Source organism: Pleurodeles waltl, chromosome 7, assembly GCF_031143425.1.
Source record: "Pleurodeles waltl isolate 20211129_DDA chromosome 7, aPleWal1.hap1.20221129, whole genome shotgun sequence".
NCBI classification, from domain to species: Eukaryota; Metazoa; Chordata; class Amphibia; order Caudata; family Salamandridae; genus Pleurodeles; species Pleurodeles waltl.
In genome coordinates this window covers 142,241,994-142,263,408 of record NC_090446.1, presented here as the reverse complement: position 1 = coordinate 142,263,408, position 21,415 = coordinate 142,241,994, and the positions used below count along the sequence as shown (strand labels likewise).

The following is a 21,415-nucleotide window of genomic DNA, read 5'->3' as shown; positions in this document are numbered from 1 at the left end:
CAACCGGGAATTTTTTTTTGATTTGAGTTTAGAATACTGGATTATCCCAACAGAAATTTTCAGTTGATAAAGCTCAGAATGGAACAAATCCCAAAACGTTGCTGGGTTTAGGTTTTAGTGTCCACGGGAAGCTGTTCTTAAACTTCCGATCCCTGTGGACACCATCTGAATTATTAGTGGAAGCAGGCGACCCCAGCAAGTCAACCTGTATGACTTGACCCTCAGTACAATACACAACAAAATAGAAACAAGTATACATCACACAAATTATTAAATATTTTCATTTCATTGATTGTAATGGAAAGGACATGCTTTTCTAAAAGACAAATCAACACATTAGACTCTAGCATTTCACTTTATTTTTGGCTCATAATGCATACTAAAGCCTATTTGCTGTACTTGCTCTGCTCCTAAAAATAAAGCTAAGGATACCAACTTTATTTTCGTCTCCAATTTCAAATCCAAGCATACACAGATCATTTTAAAATGTTATATTTTGTGTTTTTGCTAATCTGCTAATACCATTTAATTTCCTAAACATTTGCAAACCCTGAGTTGGTTCTGTAGACCCCAGGTTAAGAAATGGTGATCTAGGGCACTTTTTGTAAGAGCTTGCTGTCAACAGTGGACATTTAGTAGAAAGTACTCCTTTGTCATAATCTGAAGCATGTTTGATGGTAGTTTGAGTTTCACCCCATTCCGATGTGCAGTTTTTCTGGTTCAAATTTAAAATATAAAGATATGGTGTTCTCCTTGATAATGTTTCCCAACATGCCCTTCAGTGGGACTCGTCTCTTCGGAGAAGAGTCAGATTCGGTGGTGGAGCATTTTAAGGACTCAGGCTATGGGCAAGTCCTTGTGTGCCATGTCCTCTAATCACTGCTTGTAATGTCTGTAAGTCATCCCTACAGCAGGCCTTCATCCCTAAGGCAGGTTGCGTTATACTACAAGTGAGGGCATATGTGCATGAGCAGATATGCCCCTACTATGTCTTTCTTGATTCTTAGATATAGTACGTGTGCAGGGCAGTCATTTTGAATACATGTGCTGGACACTGGTCAATACGAGTGCAACAGCTAGATGATGGCTTTTCTGAACACATGGATGTTTGATATCGAGCATCTCGTATTCATAAACCCTCACTGACTCCACTGATGGATTTATTAATACATGCACATAGTGGGCACCTTAGAGGTGCTCCCTGAAAAACCCTACCAACTGCTGGTGAGCTCACTGACCGGTTCTGGCCAGCCTGCCACCAACAGACGAGAATCTGACCTCCCCGGGGAGACCCTCTGCTCTCAAGAGGCCAAACACAAAAGCCTGTACTGGCTGGGGTGTTACCCACCCCTCGCCACAGGATGACCTGCATCCCAAGGCAGGAGCTTCAAAGAAGCCCACTGCCTTTGATAAGTAGAACTGCCATCTCTCAGAGGAAGATGCCCACACCCCTGCCCCAGAGCCCCATCTGGCACCTGGACAGGCGGGTAAATTAACTATGCATGAGGCATGTCACACTTCCAGATTGGGAAAACCCCTAGAGTGGTCAGCCTGAAGTGGACACAACTTAGGAAATTCCACCATCTTGCTAGTGGTGCAATTTAGGAACTCTGGACAGGGTGATGTGCACTCCCCATAGGAAGTGGTCATCTAGGGGGTGAAGTGACCCCAAGGGTAAGAATCCCATTGGCTAGTGCCCTTCACTCCCCTTAACGGACCCTAAATTGAGTATTTAGGGGACCTCCTGATACCAGATCCTCAGATTGTCGATGGACCCAAAAGAAGGAGTGGACAAGAAGACTGCTGGAGCTGAGAACAGAGGAGCAACTGACCTTTTCTGCTGCTGCAGCCTCCAATAAATGAGGAGAGCTGCCAGTGCTTCAACAATCGCCATGGTGAAGTCCCTTAGAGTAGAGGAGCTACTTCCTGCATCCTCAGGCAACCAAAAATGCCCTGAGAGTACTTTGACCACCAGAAACACGACACCAGACATCACCATTGCAGCGGAGTTGCCCTGCCCATGTTCAAGTGGGCCAACAGTGTCAGCGTGGTCCCAAGGCCCTCCAGAAAAGAAACCACCCTGTGCTCGGCTATTGCGGACTTCACAACTATGTCTGCAGACTTTCTGCAGACCCCCCTGAAACTGTAAGTGACCAGGAGGCAAAGACCTGACACCATAGGACACCTCTGCACTCCGGTCCAACAGTGTCGCCACGTCTTCCCACCATGTGAGACCTCAGCTCACTTTTTGGCTTGGTCGTACTGAACCCTAAGTCCATGCCTACAGAGTGTATCTGCAGGGCCCCCCAGGCATCTACGAGGAACCCCAGTGCTGGACCCCACAGAAGACACCCTTGCACTCGAACCCTATTGCCCGTGGACGAATGGACTGACTGTGTCCCCATGTGCCCAAGGACCTCAAGGGCCGAGCCCCCTGTGGGTTCCCCTGGACTGTCCTTCCAGTCCATCCCTGCAGTGACTTTGTAATTGGATGGATCCCCATAGACTTGAATGGGACACCCAATACCATAACACACCTCTGCACTGGTCCCCGAGGTGACCTGTTGGTATGGCCTTAGACCTTGCCCCAAAACCCCCTTAAGTCCAGGAGATTGACTGCGTAAGTTATACTCTACCCGGATTGCCGTCTGTGTTTTCCTCCATATGTTTGCATTGCAGCTTTCTGAAAAATGCACTGTCTACTTTTAAAAACTCTAAAAATTCATAACTTGAAAAGTACTCACCTGAATCCAGTGATCTTGGTATTAAAGTTTATTTAAAGTATGTGTTAATAATATAAACTGGTGTTGAGTTTCTTTATTGCATGTGTGTCTCACTTACTGCACGAGTGTGTGCCTTATATACTTAGCACTACCCTCTGATATACCTAACTGCTCGACCACGGTACCCAAAAAGAGAGCATTTGGGATGCCATTTGTGCCTCGGTAATACCTCTGGGGATTGCTTGGCCTCTTTGCACAGTGTACCTCATTTTGGTCCACTATATAAAGAGTCAGCTTCCTACAGGGGCGGTAGAAAGGGGTCTATATCAGATATCAGAAGTAGGGAGTGGTTGTTATTCCAGCTACTTTCTGATACCGAAAAGAACAAGTGTCTTCGCTCTATTCTAGATCTGCGAACCGTAAATCTCCTCTTCCTCAGAAAGGGACAATTCAAGATGCTCACTTTGACTCAGGTCTTGTTTGCTCTAGACCAAGGAGACTGACTGGTAGCGTAGGACTTACAGGATGCATATTTTCACATCCCTATCTTGCCTGCCCACAGGCATTGCTTGCGGCTCCAGGGAGGTCACAAGCACTTTCAATTCACCGTGCCTCCCTTTGGCCTTACCAGTGCCCCTCAGGTGTTCACCAAGGTGATGGTGGTGGTTGCAGCTCATCTGGGCAGGTCGGTGGTTTCAGTCTCCCCCTACCTTGACCACTGGAGATTGAAAGCAGGCTCGCCTCAGGTTGTCTCCCAGCTTCAGACTACGGCATACCTCCTGCATTTGCTGGGGTTCACTATCAACGTGCTGAAGTCACATTTGACTCCCTCTCAAACACTCCCTTTCATTGGAGCTGTTCTGGACAAGTGCGGGTACAGGTTTATCCTTCTGAGCAGCGAGCCCATGATATTCAGGTTATTAAACCGATTTTTCGGCCTCTATCCTGTATTTCTGTGAGAATGAGACTGAGACTGCTGGACCTCATGGCCTCCTGCATCCTGCTGGTGAATCATGCCAGTGTGCATATGCAGGCTCTGCATTGGGACCTGAAGTTCCAGTGGGCACAGCATCAGGGGAATCTCTTCAACATGGTCCAGATCTCAGAGGTAACTGCAAAGGACCTGCAGTGGTGGCTTACAATCCGATATTGGGTCAAAAGCAGACTGCTCTCCCTTCCCAACCAGACCTGACAGTAGTGACAGATGCGTCACTCCTGGGATGGGGTGGCCATCTGGGAGAGGTGGAGATCAGGGGACTCTGGTCTCCGGAAGAATCCGGACTCTACATCAACTTGCTGGAGCTCTGTGAAATCCGGCTAGCATTTAAAGCATTTCTTCCTTCTGTCAAGGGAAAGTTAGTGCAGGTGCGGGGTAGGCTGTGGACACTTTGTCAAGAGGCCCTGTGTATCTGGACAGGGCTGTAACAGTAGGGCATATCCCTGGTGGTTCAATACCTGGCAGATTCTCTGAACGCCAGGGCAGACGAACTCAGCCGTCGATGCCTAGTGGATCACGAAAAGCATCTCCATTCAAAGGTGGGGCAAGGACTCTTTCAGCAGTGGGAAGAGCCTTGGTTAGATCAGCTCATTTTCGAAGAGAGGGTGCAGTATCTGCAGTTTTGTTCGTTGGAGTTTCCAAGGTTGCAATCACTCGGAAACGCTTTTCATTTCAATTAGAGTTCAGGCCCTCTGTATGCCTTTCTGCCCATACCATCAGCCAGAAATATATACATTACGAGAAGTAGTGCAGATATGCACATAGCAATGTCCGTGCACCACTAGTCCAAAAATGCATGGGCGAGGCCCACAGTAGATACCTGTCCACAATCGGAGAGAACACTGCCGGGGCATCAGATAGAAATACTACAGGCACCTCAGGGGGAAGGGAAGGGGGGGGCACCTCAGCCGGATGACAGCACCACGCCAGATCCACGACGGGGCTCCATGCCCATTGATGTATCCTGGGGAGTGCAAAGCCACAGTCTCACAAGTCTCTACAGTGGGTGGGTTGCCCACTGTACCATCTTGGGGAGTGCAAAGCCACAGACTCTCAAGTCTCTACAGTGGGTGGCTTGACCACTGTTACATCCTGGGGAGTGCAAAGCCATAGTCTCAAGTCTCTACAGTGGGTGGCTTGCCCACTTTTACATCCTGGGGAGTGCAAAGCCACAGTCTCTCAAGTCTCTACAGTGGGTGGCTTGCCCACTGTTCCATCCTGAGGAGTTCCAAGCCACAATTTTGCAAGTAGATAACAGCTGCCACTGTCTCTGGAGGGGGACTGGTGCCCAGAATGGATTAGCCTCCCCGTGAAAGTTCCTGTCCCGTCACTGTCCCAGCTGCACATGGGATAACGATGCTTGATGTGGCGGTCATTTCATTCTTACCCGGTGCATGCCCTGTTCAGCGGTGCTTTGCCATGGCAGTCTCTGGAACGGGCATTGGTGTGTGGCATGACGTTCCCTGGACTGGGCATTGGTGTGTGGCATGACGTTCCCTCATAGCCCACCTGGGCTGTGGCAGCCGTGGCCCTCCTGGGCACTGACTCCTGCAGTGGTCTCCTGACCAGTGACGATACTTGGGCCCTCCTGGCCACTGACTCCTGCGGTGGTCTCCTGACCAGTGACGATACTTGGGCCCTCCTGGGCACTGACTCCGGCGGTGGTCTCCTGACCAGTGACAATACTTGGGCCCTCCTGGGCACTGACTCCGGCGGTGGCGGTGGTCTCCTGACCAGTGACGATACTTGGGCCCTCCTGGGCACTGATTCCGGCGGTGGTCTCCTGACCAGTGACAATACTTAGGCCCTCCTGGGCACCGACTCCGGTGGTGGCGGTGGTCTCCTGACCAGTGATGATACTTGGGCCCTCCTGGGCACTGACTCCGGCGGTGGTCTCCGGACCAGTGACGATGGTGCTGGCGGTGGCGTCTCGACCGCCGTGAATGATGCCGCCCTTCTCTGCCGTGATACTCACAACAGGCTGGGCAGACTTCCTCTGGCCCTTCCCGACCTTTGGTGGAGTCACAGCTGACTCTCCAATCCCCTTGGGACCCCTGTGAGTTGTCTTTCCTCCAGGAGTCTTCACACGGTCCTGTCGTCCACTTTCCAATTTCAGAGCCTTTACAGGGGGTGGGCTGCCAGTGCCTTGGCTCCGGGTCATACTGCCTGCCCTGGTGGCCGGTGCACTCCACACACCTTGAACAGGCACCACTGGTATTGGAGGCTTTTTGGCTGAGGCGCTACGATGGGACTGATGAATTGGAGGGGGGGGGGGGCAAATAGGTCAACTTTACAGAGGGACAGTTTCTGACGAACATTGGGATGGGTAGTTGCCGGGGGCCTGGAAGTGGAGGAAGAGGAGGTTGTTGTAGGAGGTGTCACTTTAGGTGTTTTGGGTGCAGGTGCAGGTACTGGAGACTGTCGAGAGGTGGATGGATGTTGGGTGTGTGGGTGGCTGCGTTTGTGTACTTTGGGAGGGGGCGTCACAGACACACTGGGAGAAGACACAGGGGACGTGTAAATGGCAGTGGAGATGGTGAGTGCAGGTGAGCGGGAAGTGGTGCTGGGTGTTCTGTAGCGACTCCTGGTGCCTGTAGATGTAGTGCATGCAGGTGTGTGTAGACGAGACTGGGAGGGAGGAGGGAGAAGAGGAGGAGGGGGACACAGTGGAGGCAGTGGATGTTGCTGTGTCTGTATGTGGGTGAGGCTTGCGTGAGTGCCTGTGGGTTGTGTGGTGCCTATGTTTGCTTGAGCTACTTGTGTGTGTTGACTTGTGTGCATGCTGGTCTGTAGGTGTGCTTGGGATGGGCTGGGGTACAGGGGATTGGGTCAGGTTGGAGGGGGGAGGCTAGACACATGGACAATGGCTGCCATCAGTGCTGAGGCCAGAGATTGCAGGGTTCGCTGAAGGACAGCCTGACCAGAATGAATGCCCTCCAGGAATGCATTACTGTGTTGCAACTCCCTTTCTACACCCTGGATGGCATTCACAATGGTAGACTGCCCAACAGTGAGTGACCTCAATGAGGGCAGCAGGGGTGACTGGGGCAGGGCCTGAGGTGCCTGGGGCGAAGGTGATGCCCACCCTCCTGGGTGAGCGGGCATGGGGCTAACGCTGAGGGGCTGCTGGGAGGGCGGTGCTGGTAGGGGAGGTGACGGCTGTACCTGTAGAAGTGGGGGGCACAGATGGTGCCGCCACCACAAGGGAGCTCCCATCGGCGGACGAATCCGTTTCGCTGGTTGGTGATCCGGTTGCCGACGTGAAGCTCCCCTCGCCCTCCGTCCCACTGGTGCATTCAGAGTCCGTGGTGTGGCCCTCCATGGCCATGTGGGATGCAGCTCCCTCGTGCTCCGGTGCCACTGTACCTCCGCCTGATGATGCTGATGCACAAAAGAACAGGGAGAGCACAAAAAGGGGGGGGGGAGACAGAAGAAGAACAGGTTGAGTGCATGGCATACCGCTACCGTTGGCGGACAAGACAGACAAAGCAGCCCCCTGCACTACGCCGTGCTCCTAGCCTCTGCTTATGCAATTCCTGGGATATGGGTTACATGGCTATGGTGGACATCTGCACACATGGATGCCACAGGGGCATATATACCTGTACTTGGCACTCTACTGCGGTGGTGTGGAGTGCCACATGGTCTGCATGACAGAGGGGCCTAGTCTACGTATTTCTGGCTGGCCTAGGTACACCCACAGGCCTCCTCCCCCACCCAGACCCCTCTACTGCGTGCAAAGTCCGCAGAATGAGGTTGTGTCTGCTGTGATGCCCTCAAGCGCCCATCCAACTCCGGGTAGGCCACCGCCAGGATCCGGAACATCGGGGGGGTCATGGTGCGACGGGCACCCCTCCCATGTTGGGAGGCCATCCCCAGCTGAGCCTCCGCCGTCTTCTTGCTGCAGCAGCGAATGTCCTCCCATCTCTTCCGGCAGTGGGTGCCCCGTCTCTGGTGGGCCCCCAGGCTCCGGACGTCCTTGGCGATGGCACGCCAAATGTCCCTCTTCTGGTGTGCGCTGACCTACATGACATGCACAAGGGAAGACGAAAAGTCATTACCAACTGAACCATCGATGTGAGTGGCCCCCTCCCTACTCTAGCCATGTGGCCCATAAATTCACATGCATTAATGTACCCTGAACTCTGCCCTCTTCCCTCTTCCAACCAGCCCTCTCCACCCAGGCCTAGCCCATACAACGTGCTCCCTGTGTACTAACCTATTGGTCTGGAGGACCGTAGAGTAGCGTGTACTGGGGGAGGACCCCGTCTACCAGTTTCTCCAACTCCTGAGCAGTGAAGGCAGGGGCCCTTTCCCCAGACGCAGCAGCCATCGTTGCTTCCAGACCGAGGTCACAGCAGCACTTGCAGTGTAGGTCCTCTCCTGTCGAAGGTCAGGTATCTAGTGATTGAACAGATAGAAAATGGCGGTGACGTCCGCGGCGGTGCGCATCATCACCGCCGGCACACCTGTTCATTGGCTACTGGGACCCATAGGGTCCTATGTTAACCAATGCAGCATTGCGCCGCGGTCTACGACTGCCTACCGCGACGGTATGCAACGCCAGCGCAGTTACCCCACAATCCCATTGTCCCAGTTTAGAGGTCAGGCAGCCGCCATTTCAGGGGCCCACATTGCTTCATTAACTTCTGCGTCACACATAGCTAGGCCTACACTCAACACACATACAGGAAGGGTTTTGTGTTTGGTGTAGTCTTCTATGTAACTGTGGGTACATACCTGGAGGAAAATTGACTTTATCGTCGCTGTTGTCCTTCGTAGGTGCCATCAGCTGGGACATGTGAGAAGATGGCGGAATCCTCCGGTGTACCGACCGCTGGTGGACCTGTTGACAATGGAAGAGCGACATGTAATCGTCACCTACAGGTTTGACCGTGCCACAATCCAGGAACTATGTATCCAGTTGGAGCCAGACCTGATGTCACCAATCCGCCATCCCACTGGAATCCCCCCTGACGTCAGGTGCTGTCAGTGCTCCATTTCCTTGCAAGTGGGTCTTTTCAAACAACTGTGGCCATGGCATCAGGGATGTCCCAGCCTATGTTTTCCAACTTCTTGTCCAGAGTGTTGTCTGCGCTGCTGAAACACGTAAGGAGATACATCATTTTCCCTGAGGTGGAAGATTTGCCTACAGTTAAAGGTGACTTCTATGCCCTTGGACATATCCCCAACGTCATAGGTGCCATTGATGGCACCCATGTAGCTCTGGTCCCCCCCCACAGGAGTGAACAGGTTTACAGGAACAGGAAGAGTTATCATTCCATGAATGTACAGATGGTCTGTTTGGCAGACCAGTACATCTCCCAGGTTAATGTTCCCTGGCTCAGTGCATGACGCCTACATCCTGCGGAATAGCAGCATCCCTGATATGATGGGTCAACTCCAGAGGCACGGTGTATGGCTATTAGGGGACTCTGGTTACCCCAACCTTTCCTGGCTATTGACCCCAGTGAGGAATCCTAGGACCAGGGCAGAGGAACGGTACAATGAGGCCCATGGGCGGACTAGGAGGGTGATCGAACGCACCTTCGGCCTCCTTAAGGCCAGGTTCAGGTGCCTCCATATGACAGGTGGTTCCATATTCTACTCACCGAAGAAGGTGTGCCAGATCATCATCGCCTGCTCGATGCTTCATAATTTGGCTTTGCGACGCCAGGTGCCTTTTCTGCAGGAGGATGGTCCAGATGACGGTGTTGTGGCAGCTGTGGAGCCTGTGGACAGTGATGAGGAGGAAGCTGAGGAAGAAGACAACGACAACAGGGAGTTAGTCATACAGCAATATTTCCAGTGACACACAGGTGAGAACATTTTCAGTTTTAACATTACATTCACTGTCAAACGTCTTCCTCTATCCTGTGTGTAATTTATTGGGATTATTTGGTAATTGAGTTGTTTCTTTCCATTACGGTTTCACAGGTGTGGTTACCAACGTGTGTCATCTACTTGCATCCTTCAAGGACTTTTGATGTGTGACATTGGTATGTTGCCTTTACATCTCACAACGCATTTTGACACTGTCATAGATATTACATTTTAACAAATCATAGACTGACTCCAGATTGTTTTGTGTTTCAAGGGTGTTTATTGAAGTGCTCAGAAATGGGAGGGGGTTGTAAAATGAGGATGGGTGATGGCGGAGGAATGTCCATGGCAGAGTCCAGTCTATTAGTCTCACAGGTGCACTGCCCATATGGGCATAGGAAGTGGAGCTGGGGCAGTTCAAGTATGGACAGGGTTACAAAGTGGGACAGTGGGGGGACAATCAGGGTGGTCTCATTTCCTGGCGGGGGTCTTGCCATCTTGCTCTGTCCTGTTCCTCGCTCTCAGGGACCGCTTGCGTGGTGGTTGTCCGTCTGCACGGGGTGGGGTGCTGGTGTGGTGGTCCTGTGGCGGGGCGTCTTGTCCACTAGCGCCGGCGGAGGTGGTGGGCAGTTCATCGTCCTGGCTAGTGTTAGCGGCCCCTTGGAGTGCCACAGTGTCCCTCAGGGTCTGCTGTATGTCCTTCAGCATCCCTACGATGGTGCCCAGGGCGGAGCTGATGGTCCTGAGCTCCTCCCTGAACCCCAAATACTGGTCCTTCTGCAGGCGCTGGGTCTCCTGAAACTTTATCAGGACCGTCGCCATCGTCTCCTGGGAGTGGTGGTATGCTCCCATGATGGAGGTGAGGGCCTCGTGGAGAGTGGGTTCCCTTGGCCTGTCCGCCCCCTGTCGCACAGCAGCCCTCCCAGTTCCCCTGTGTTCCTGTGCGTCCGTCCCCTGGACCGTGTGCCCACTACCACTGCCCCCAGGTCCCTGTTGTTGTTGGGGTGGTGGGTTATCCTGGGTTCCCTGTAGTGGTGGACACACCACTGATTGACCTGTCCTGGGTATGGAGGTTTGGGCCCGCTGGGTGGGTGCTGTGCTGGTGTTACCAGAGGGTGGAAGGTCAGTGTTGGGCTGTGCCTGTGCAAGGGGAACCGACTGTCCCGAGGCCCACGATGGTCCGGGCTGGTCATCAGGCTCCAGTAGGGCAGAGCTGCTATCATCACTGTGGGCCTCTTCTGGGGGTGGAGTGGTGTTGTCTGGACGCTCTGGTGTGGTTACGGTCCTTCGTGTTCCTGCAGGGGCATAAGAGCATGATTATTGCATGTGTGTGTGTCATGGTGTGCAATGGGTGGGTGACCGTGTACCCCAGTGCTAGCATTCCTGTGTGGGGGCTTGTGTGATGATGGTTAGGGGGTTGTTCTGGGTATGTGCAGTGGGAATGCTTAGGTGATAGGTGTCCATGCTTAGTTGTGTCATGCAGGGCTTGGTGTTGGGATGTGTAGTTTGTGTTATGCATACATTACTAAGGATTTGGGGTGATAGGGGAGGGTGTGAGGGTGGGGGTGTGTGATAGCATGCAGGTAGGGTGGGGGATATGATAGTTAAGATTTGACTTACCAGTGTCCCATCCTCCACCGACTCCTCTGAGGCCCTCTGGATGCATGATGGTCAAGACTTGCTCCTCCCATGTTGTTAGTTGTGGGGGAGGAGGTGGGGGTCCTCCGCCAGTCCGTTGAACCGTGATGTTGTGCCTGGAGACCGTTGAACGCACTTTCCCCCGTAGGTCGTTCCACCTCTTCCTGATGTCCTCCCTATTTCTTGGGTGCTGTCCCACAGCGTTGACCCTGTCCACTATTCTTCGCCATAGCCATCTTCCTGGCTATGGATGTGTGCTGCACCTGTGAGCCAAATAGCTGTGGCTCTACCTGGACAATTTCCTCCACCATGACCCGGAGCTCCTCCTCGGAAAAGCGGGGCTGTCTTTGGCATGCCATGGGGTGGTGTGTGGGGCGGTGTGAGTGTTAATGTGTGTGGTGTTTTGTGCGTGGATGTTGTGTGGGTGATGGTGTTGTGTGCCTCTGTATGGTGGGGTTGGCTTGGCTGTGCTGTCTCTCTGGCCTTCATGAATAATTTTTGGGCGTAGGGGTTTGTGGGTGATGTGGGTGTGTGTTTTATATTGTGTTGGGTGTGTGGGAGTGGTGTGTGTATGTGTATCAGGTGTGTGTATTTGGAATTGTCCAATGTGGCGGTGTTTTGGAGATGTGTGTGTGGATTTGTGGGTCGTAATAGCATGGGCGTGTTTCTGTTGCCGTAGAGGTGGAGGTTTTGTTTTCGCCAGTTTATCACTGACCTTTGGTGTGGCGGACTTGTGTGGGTGTCTGAATTTCGGCGGTTTCTGAGATGTGTGTCATTATAGCTGTTGCGGAATTCCGTCGCGGCGGCGGTCTGTTGGCGGTCTGTTGGCGGTCTTCTGCACGGCGCTAAGTGCCTTTTACCGCCAATGTTGTAATGACCCCCTATATGCCTGCCGTTGGTGAAAATTTGTAAAATATTATACAGAAAAGTCTAATAACTCTCTTTCTCTTCATTCTTACCCTTGCCCAGCAAGGCTCTGCGCTGGGCAATCTTATAGGTTCTCTCTCTACTTTGTCCGCCTTCCTGCAGCTGCCTGACAATCCCTTGTTGTTTTTTAAGTCCCCTATTGTAAATAGGTTTATGAAAGGGCTTGTATATATATTTCCTCCTTTGCCCTTCATCATGCCCTAGTGGGACCTGAACCCGTTGTCTCATGTGTGCCCCCTTCGAGCCACTACACAATTGTCCCCCCTGGCTGCTTACCATCAAGGTGGCCTTCTTAGTGGCAATATCATCTCCCCTGAGAGTGAGTGAGTTGCAGGCTTTATCACCCAAGCCTCCCTATCTTACAGTGTTTCCTGGCAAAGTGTTGCTTCGCACCCTGCACTAATTTGCCAAACACTATGGCCTGGACAGTCAGTAGTGCAGAGACGGGCATTTCGCCCATTTGGTCTTGCAGGACTTTTTAGCCTAGTTAAATTTGTCTGCAGCCAACCACCGGGATGGTATGGCTTGAGTATCTATTCAAAGGTATGGAATCTGCAGCTAGATATTGTCTCTACCAGATAATGCATTGCCGAAGGTAAGTAACTTGTTCTTTTAGGCCTTTGAGGTTCTTCCATCTGTTCTGTGTTCCCTGTTTGGAGGGATGGCCATAAAGCACACCAAGAAGGACCGAACTTTACTTATGGGCATTTTCAGGAGATTAGGTTTCGTAGACAGTGAGGACCAGGACATCTTGATGGAAAAGGTTGAGTATTCTCATTCCTGTCCTCTATTTACTTGAAGGCAAGTGTCAGGTTCTGGGGGTGTTGTATATAGCAGTTGCATTTAAGTTTGATAGCTAGTCTATTTAATTTTATGGTTCAAATCTCTTTATTCAACATTTTAAGGAGCAAAGACAAACATACTCCAGTAGGGGCACATCTCGTCCATTTATTAATGTCCCATGTGGCAAAAAAAACCAAAAAAAAAAACCTGCTATTCACCAAAGCCGCCCCCTCCCTCTCTTGCCCTCAGAACACACAGAGCAATTGCATTGGACTGAATATAGTTACCCATGGTGTCAGAGACCTTGGTCTAAATAGTACAGTCAGATTGTGTGGTAGGGGCAATGTCTGTGAGGCGTAGTAAGCAGAGGTATTTGGGGCACGTTAGCTCTCTAAACTCAGCTGACAACAAGGTAATGTAGGAAAGTCAGAGTTCACTATATGATTCCCCGTGCGGCGTGAGGGTAACAGTAAGTTTCTCCATACCCATTAGATGCTGCAGTGGGTGCAACCACCCCCAAAATGTTGGAGGGTGTCCTGTGCCCTAGTGTGCGAGAATGTTTTGAAGGGCTCCCCCTAAAGCTAAACCAATTTGTCAATTCCCTGTGGGATTTCAGTGGGAAGATGAGCTAATAACTGAGCCCTAAGACTATATAGGTTAGGAGGTGGGGCAGTTGGGTGTTTAGGTGTAGGTCAGTGTTGCCAAAGATCATGTCCCAGTACTTGGTAAGTCTGAGGCAGTCCCACAGCAAGTGAAGTAAGGTCCTTGGTGAGTCGCACCCTTGCCAGCAATCAGCAATGTGTGTAGGATTCCCTTTGTGAAAGCATACTGGTGTGAGGTACCAGTATGTAGCAATCTTGGTGGCAGTTTCAACACTGGCTGTGTTACAGGCTGTATGCGGTACTCTGTAATATACCTCATCTTTCTTTGAAAATTACCAAGATTTTTAGCAAAAGCCACTGGTAAATGTAGCTGTTGACGAGACAAGCATTTCAAAAGGCAGAGCAGCTGGCTGCAAGAATTGCCTATGTTGAAACTTCAATTTTCGGGGCCATTGCAGACCTGGTGAGTGGTATGCTTCAGAAATTGATGTAGTTAAGGGCGTTATAGGTGGTAATGCAGTTGACTCTGTTGGACCCTCAGGAGCAGATAGAAATTTCAAAACTGATATAAAGTTGATTGTTATTGGCATTCAGATTATAACATTGGTGATGTCTGGAAGAGACCTTAAGTAACCATGGAAATGGCGAGGAGACGAGAATGTACCTTTCAGTCTTCCCCGTTCAAACTAATAGTTAGAGAGTGGGTAATGAGCAATTTTTATCTGCTTAGTGTAAATTGGAATTGGAACAAAGACAACCTTAAAGTTATATCTATGTGACTGAAGAAAGACTTGATATAAAAGACTAAAAAGGTCTGCCATGTGGCATAGAATACATGAAAACCTGAATGATCCAAGGCAAGAAATATTTTTTTGTTCAATGTTAACCAGGAATTGGTGATGAATGGTTCTGTTAGCTTGTCTAAAGAAGGTTGAAATTTGTCTAGTGTGGGGATAGATTTTTTAGTACGAGATTAGCAGCAGGTTGCCTACATAATCTTTAGTAATGAAGGATTATTCACCTCGATAAATGAGTGTTTTTGATTTACAGGGAAGCGGATGATGATTTTCAGAACTCTAAACAGACTGTTACTTTAAGCAGTTAGATTATGAGTTAAGATGAGTGGAAGCCCTAACAAATGATAAACACAATCCTGGTCAGGATGGACCAAAAACGTCACTAAATAAACCTGTGCTGAACCCTCTGGTAGCTTGGCACAAAGCAGTTAGCACTTCAATGCAATGTGTAAAGAATTTATGCAGAATTCAAACAGTAATAAGTTGAAAATACAACATACAGAAAAGAGTACATTTTAAGAAATAAAATTACAACAAAACAACAGTTTTCCACTCAGTATAACATTAGATATAAGTTTTCAAAGGTTCGGTTGAAAATAGTGCCAAGAAGCACTAAGTGCCACTCATGGTTACCTGGGGGTGCTAGTCAGGAGGGAAGTCACAAGTTCAGGCTGACTGCAATGGAGCGTGGGTCGGACACAGGGAGAAGGTTAATTACGCTGAAGTTATCTTCTGAAGTTCTGCGCAAAGGGGGCTAATCATGTTGACAGGGCCTGTAAGGAGGAGGCTGTTGATGTGAGGAGAAAGTTAGGCATTGCGGACGGTCATTGCTGTATTGCAAAGAGCCAGGCGTGCCTCACACAGTTGTTGCTGTAGCTCGACAAGCTGGTCACCTTTGTAGGTTCGTATTAGTGATCATTGTCGCTGGCTTGCGCAAAGTGCAGGTTTCACATTGCCGGTCGTTATGGACAGTGGCTGCAGGCACCCGAAGAGCAGGTCAGTCAAGAGCCTTCTGTTGGCAGTTGTCACAGGCGATTGATCTTTGAAGCAAACAGGTCACTTCATAATCACGAGGAGCTTAGATACTTTGGTGTTTTCACCTTTTCTTCAGGAGGAGTTTACATGCTGCTAGCCAAGGCTCCAGGACCTTGTGGGGCAACTCTTGGGGATCAGGACTCGCTCCAGTAGAGGCCAGCAGCAAGGCTCAGGCAGGTCCAGTTGGTGCTGGTCAGATGGGCAGTTGCAAGGAGGCCTACAGAAGCTTTTTGTGTCCCTTTAGCTTACACAGGAGGACTGCCAACTGACCCTTGGACTCACTCTGGGTAGCCTAGGTTCAAGGCAAGCAGGTGCAGTCTTGTTTCTTCAGTCAGCAAGGCAGTCCCTCTTCCTCAGTCAGCAAGGCAGTCCATCTTCTGAATCTTCCATAGGCCCAGGAGTGCTCTGATGAGAGGTCCTGAAGTCTCCCATTTATACCTGGTGCTAGCCTTTTTGTGAGGCAATTCCCTGACCTATTTACCCCCAAAACTGGTTCTAGTCAGTCCTTCCCCTTTGTCCAGACTGTCTAGGGTGGCAAAGGCAAGGGAAGACCTGGTGTCAGGTTCCTTTGTGTGTGCTGCAGGCAGTGCCGTTTGACATGTATTCAAGGAAAAGCATAACTCCCCAGCAATCCTGTCAAGAAGATTCTCTCCCCTCACATTTAGACTTTTTTTGTCCCAATGTCTGGGAGGAATACACAGTTCGGGCAGAACTGTTCCTATGGGGAGCAGGGTCAAGACTGATTTGTATATGGCTGGCTCCAACTGGGGTGGCATGGTGAGCAAAAGAAACATGGATTTAACATGGATCTTTGACTAGGGGTGAGTTTTTGAGAAGTTTTAGCGCTCCGTCCATCATCCTTTTGTGTTGCTAAAGTCATCCTAAGTGGCCAGGGTATGGCCTGACATGGGTCCTTTGCTCACTGTGCCACTGAATTCAAGGTAGCATGGCTGATGAGGGGTTATACCCTAAAACTGGTTCCAGGATGCTTGTTTACAGTCCAGGGAGTACCTGGCCTTCTGAGTTTGGGCTAGACTGTTCCCGTGGGGAGCAGAGTCAAGATTGATTTGCATATCGCTGGGTCCAAACTGGGTTGGCATTGTGAGGAAAAGAACAATGGATTTAACCCAGATGGGTGAGTGTTTGAAAAGTTTCAGCACTCCGTCTATCATCCTTGTGTGTTGCTAAAGGAATACACATCCCCCAATAGCTGTGCTATTCACAGTCGTGTGACCCAGGACACTGGTAAAAAAGACCAGTTGGTTTTGGACAAAAAAGTGCAAACTTTCTAAAAGTGAGATTTTCAGAATTGGAACCTAAAACCTGGCTTTATCAGTAAAGACGATTTTAAATTACAATTCATTTGAGTGGTAACAGCATGTCTCTATCTGGCTCAGACTGACATTACAACTTAAGTGTAGTAATGCAACCCATTGTTAGTCTGTTGGAGAGATAGGCCTTACTAAAGGGAAAAACTACTTTTCACTGTCAGGATATGTAAAAATTAAGCACACATATCCTACTTTTTAAATAACATGCACCCTGCCCTATGAGTCTTTGGGGGCCTACCTTAGTAGTAACTTGTAAGTATTATAAAGGAAGGTTTTGGTTTGGCAGAAGGGTTACTTTGCCAGGTCGGGATGGCAATTTAAACCAGAAATACAGGCTACTTTACAGGGCAACTGTAGCGAGTAACATGGGTACAGGTAGTACCATTTATTAGGGACTTACAAATGAATAACATGTGCCAATTAGGTGAAGGCCAATTTTACCATGGTTCAAGGAAAAAGCACAAGCACTTTAGCACTAGTTAGCAGAGGTTAAGTGCCCAGAGCCATAATGTCAACATAAACAAAGTAAGGGAGTAAAGGCAAAAGGTTTTGGCAGAATACCACACCAAAGATGTCAGGTCAAACAGTTATGAGACGGGATTTAACAAGTGTCCAATTGGCCAGCACCTAATATCTCCCTATCCGATTCAGTGTAATGCACTGGAGATAGTAAGCCTCAGAGAACTGACTAAAATGAAACCAATGTTTTCTGAACTGCCTCTTTATACTTTGCTGGATGGGTGTTTGAACGGTTTTGATATAATACTATGAATTGAACCCACCAACATGAGGGTAGTATTTGTTATTTTTACTATCTTTATATACTTTTCTGGGTGGTCACTAAGGGGCTCATTCTAACCCTGGCGGTCCAAGACCGCCAGGGCTAAAATGACGGGGGCACCGCCAACAGGCTGGTGGTGCCCGTTGGGCATTCTGACCGCGGCGGTTCGGCCGCGATCAGAAGTGGAAAACCGGCGGTCTCCCGCTGCCCAAATGAATCCTCCATGGCGGCGCAGCAAGCTGCGCCACCATGGAGGATTCTGACACCCCATACCGCCATCCTGTTCCTGGCGGTTCTCCCGCCAGGAACAGGATGGCGCTATGGGGTGTCGCGGGGCCCTCTTACGGGTCCCCTGCAGTGCCCATGCCAATGGCATGGGCACTGCAGGGGCCCCCGTAAGAGGGCCCCAAAAAGAATTTCAGTGTCTGCTTTGCAGACACTGAAATTCGCGACGGGTGCAACTGCACCCGTCGCACCTTCCCACTCCGCCGGCTCAATTCTGAGCCGGCGTCCTCGTGGGAAGGTAGTTTTACACTGGGCTGGCAGGCGGCCTTTTGGCGGTCGCCCGCCAGCCCAGTGTAAAACACAGAATACCCGCAGCAGTCTAATGACCGTGGTGCGGTATTCTGGAGGGGGGAACTCTGGCGGGCGGCCTCCGCCGCCCGCCAGGGTGAGAATCACCCCCTAAATTCTTTAGGAATGGATGGGGGGGTGATACTCCTATTTTAGCATTGTGTTTATTGAATGCCTTAGTTGTGAGACATCATACATTATTTGAATTACTAAATATCTTTAGTTCTTTGGTAGGCAGGAATCATTTTTCAGACTATTTTAAGTCTGTCCTAAATATGAACATGATATTAGGTGCTTCAAAGGTCTTATGTGTTAGATTTGCTTGTTTTGTAATAAGCCTGAGATTCAAGGTTTTAAAAATGTTTGAATGCCCTGAAAAGGCAAATAAGCTTGCAGAACACATGTTGGCGTTGAAGTTAGCATTTAGCAACATATGCAAAAAATGTTGAAGCAAGCTTTCAGCTCTTATGGATAATTTAAATAAAATATTAAGAGCTGAAAAATGATGAGTTCGTCTTGTGGTTATTCTAAATTCTGTATGAGCCTTTCAATCAGGCATTTAGAAATTGTGCTTGTTATCTTATGTGCCTCCCATTTATGGTTGTGTCATCAACTTCTTATGTTTAAACTAGATTTCATGTTATTTTCACAGTGGGCATTAATATTTTGATTTTGCTGTGTGGTTGTAATGCTTAAAACTCAGAGAGTGTTGTCTATTTTATTTGGGGACTTAAGTTCTCATGTTGTATGTAAAGTATTTTTATCCTTTAATAAACTAATAAAGCAGACACTACAGAGAAAAAGCAATGTGTTTTAAACCTTCTCCTCCAGCAGTCTAAAGAGGTATCTGGTAGAAAATAAAGCTAGATTTATACCTTAAAAGTTGACACAATTAATCAGTAGAGCAAAATGTACTCTTCTCTTTTCAGGTGACAAATGAGTCATTGACAATTAGCCATATCAACAAACAGCTTGTTTAGTGGTAACTATGTCCACACCTCTCAGATGTACAGTTCCTTTTTTAATAATCTTTGATTTTCTTCTATAGGACTAAGAATGTTTGCTTGTCTTCACATTGGGTAGAAGAATCCACAAAGGACCTGTCACAAAGGAAACAAAAGGAAGCTAGACTGGAGAAATCACTTTACAATCCAAGGTGCAGCACATTGCCGAGTACCGAAGTTAAAGAGAGTTTGCTTCCAAGGTTTAGTCTCAGCAAGAAATATGAACCTTGCCTAACTTTTCAGGAGCCTATGGCTGAAGCCTGTATTTCTACTCCAAGAAATGAAGGTGACTCAGTGGAGCACCTCCGTCTTCATTTTGAATCATTGATGCTTATAAAGGAAGATGCAAATGAAGACAGTGGTAGCGACCTGTCCGATTCTGAAAGAATTGCTATGCCCTCATCTCCCTTCACTCCACCAGATCTTATTCTCCGAGCTGAAAGAATCGATCCAGCATCTTTTGATCACCTTTTCGAACTGAGTTACAAAGAGTCTGAGCATTATTACCCAGACATCCTTCCTCCACCATTTAATTCGTGGGACCTTCCGAAGTTGGCCATGTTTCTTAACACAGAAGGGAGAACCACATCTCGACCAAAACCAGCAGGACACCTTGAGAAGTATGTTGATCGACTTCTTCAGTTAGAATGGTTACAAATGCAAACCATTCAGAATGAAAAAGCTAAGACAAATAAGCTCAGGCCTCATACTGCCCCAAGTCATTCCTCCAATGTAAAAAGTCCTGCTAAAAGCAGACTGTGCAATAACCAACAGTCAGGCCGAATGCCTGCTCAGCCAGAGAATTTGTTCAGACATCCAAGCTGGCACACTGGCAGCAATAGAAAGCAACCTTTATACTCTGAAGGCACCAGGTTGCCAAGGGCATCTAGACAATACTCCAATGCAGCTGATACGGTTCATGCTGAATCTACTCAAGAGACTAATCCAGCATTGAAAAAAAAAGCAACGAAGATCAATAAGCAACATCTGCTCGAGCTTCAGCTTTCTTCAAGCTTCTCAAAGGTTCAGTCAATTGGTAATGTCCGATCCTCAAAACTTCCTCTGACCACCCAGAGTTATTTACATACTATTAAAGGTACCAAAACGAATGTGAACACAAAGAAAAATGTATTGGCCGATAATGCATATGTGCCTGTCAAAAAAGAACCATGGGATCAGAAGATGACAACAAATGGAGTTAAACAACCTATGAGCAAACGTTGGCAAACATGATTGAGATTTTCACAAAGTATGAAATATTGTAAAAGCTTCCAAACAAAGGTTACTGTTCAACCAGGTTACCGATACAGGGTCATCCGTGCCATGTTGCACCTGGTACCAAAACACTTACTGTGCAGGTGATGATTTAATGTGTTCCACTCTTTTATGTAGGTGCTTACGGGAACATTATTAACATGCATTCTTGTGTTATCCTTGCTTCAGAAATCATTATTTTTAAATAAAAGCTAGTTGTTGTATACACCTTTAAGATAATCAAAAGCATTCTGAGCTTTACAATGCTGATGCTGTCCTCTGAAACCAGCTTTGTTTCCAATTCTTTAGGAGCATGACTTAGCAGGTGAACCATTACTTTTAAAAATGCAAAATCCGTTTTTTTTCTGCCTGCTTTTACCTTTGGTATCGTAAGACAGCATGAAACTGAACAATTACTTTTAAAAATACAAAATTTAGTTTCTTCCTGTCTGCTTTTACTTTTGACAATGTAAGACATCATTGTCTTTTTGTCAAATGCATTTGGCAATGGATAATTCCAAATTATGTCTCTGGGACCCTTCCTGTAGTTATACTGACAAAAATGCATAAATGTTTATGAGGTATGCCCAACACCGTAGAGAATTATGCGTTCGAAAGGCTTCTCTGAGTGGCAGTTGGTCAGGACTTATCCCACCCCTTAGATAAGCCATCACTGCCATGTGTGTACACTGTCATATTCATTCCCCAACCTTGGCATCATCTGTACCACACCCACCCAACTACTACTTTCCTCTCACTGACACACTCCTCTTCTGCTTCTTCCTCTTCTTTCGTCTTTCTCTTCTTCCTCTTTCTCCTTCGCTCTCCTCCCTTCCGCCTCCACTCTCTTCTCGTTCCTCCTCTCTCCTTTCTTCTCCTCATAAGCAGCCACCTTCAACTTGTTCCACAGACTATCAGGGCCCAACAATGACTTTACTTAGGATATATGATACCTTATCAGCTTTTCCTTCAGTCAACACCACATTACGGAAGGCTTCAGCCACCCCAGAAACTCCAGCATCCTTAAACTGAACATATTTAGGTAACCTTAAACAAATAAATATAATTTGTCCTTCATTGATTTCCCCACAGACAGGTACCAAGAAGTCAAATGTTTCACTATCCCCCAGCAGCCAACAATAGACAT

The 21,415-nt window shown here is 48.6% G+C and overlaps 1 protein-coding gene across 6 annotated transcripts in view; it reads left to right on the top strand.

The window, feature by feature from the left end:
* Positions 1-20,651, top strand: part of FAM217B (family with sequence similarity 217 member B) — a 130,736-nt gene extending 110,085 nt beyond the window's left edge. For all 6 annotated transcript variants that reach the window (XM_069243413.1, XM_069243411.1, XM_069243412.1 and 3 more), the window contains one exon: positions 19,059-20,651. In XM_069243413.1, coding sequence (XP_069099514.1) covers positions 19,059-20,247 — 1,189 coding nt within the window. In that variant the 3' untranslated portion in view covers positions 20,248-20,651. The remainder of the gene's footprint in view (positions 1-19,058) is intronic.
* The last annotated feature ends 764 nt before the right edge of the window (positions 20,652-21,415 follow it).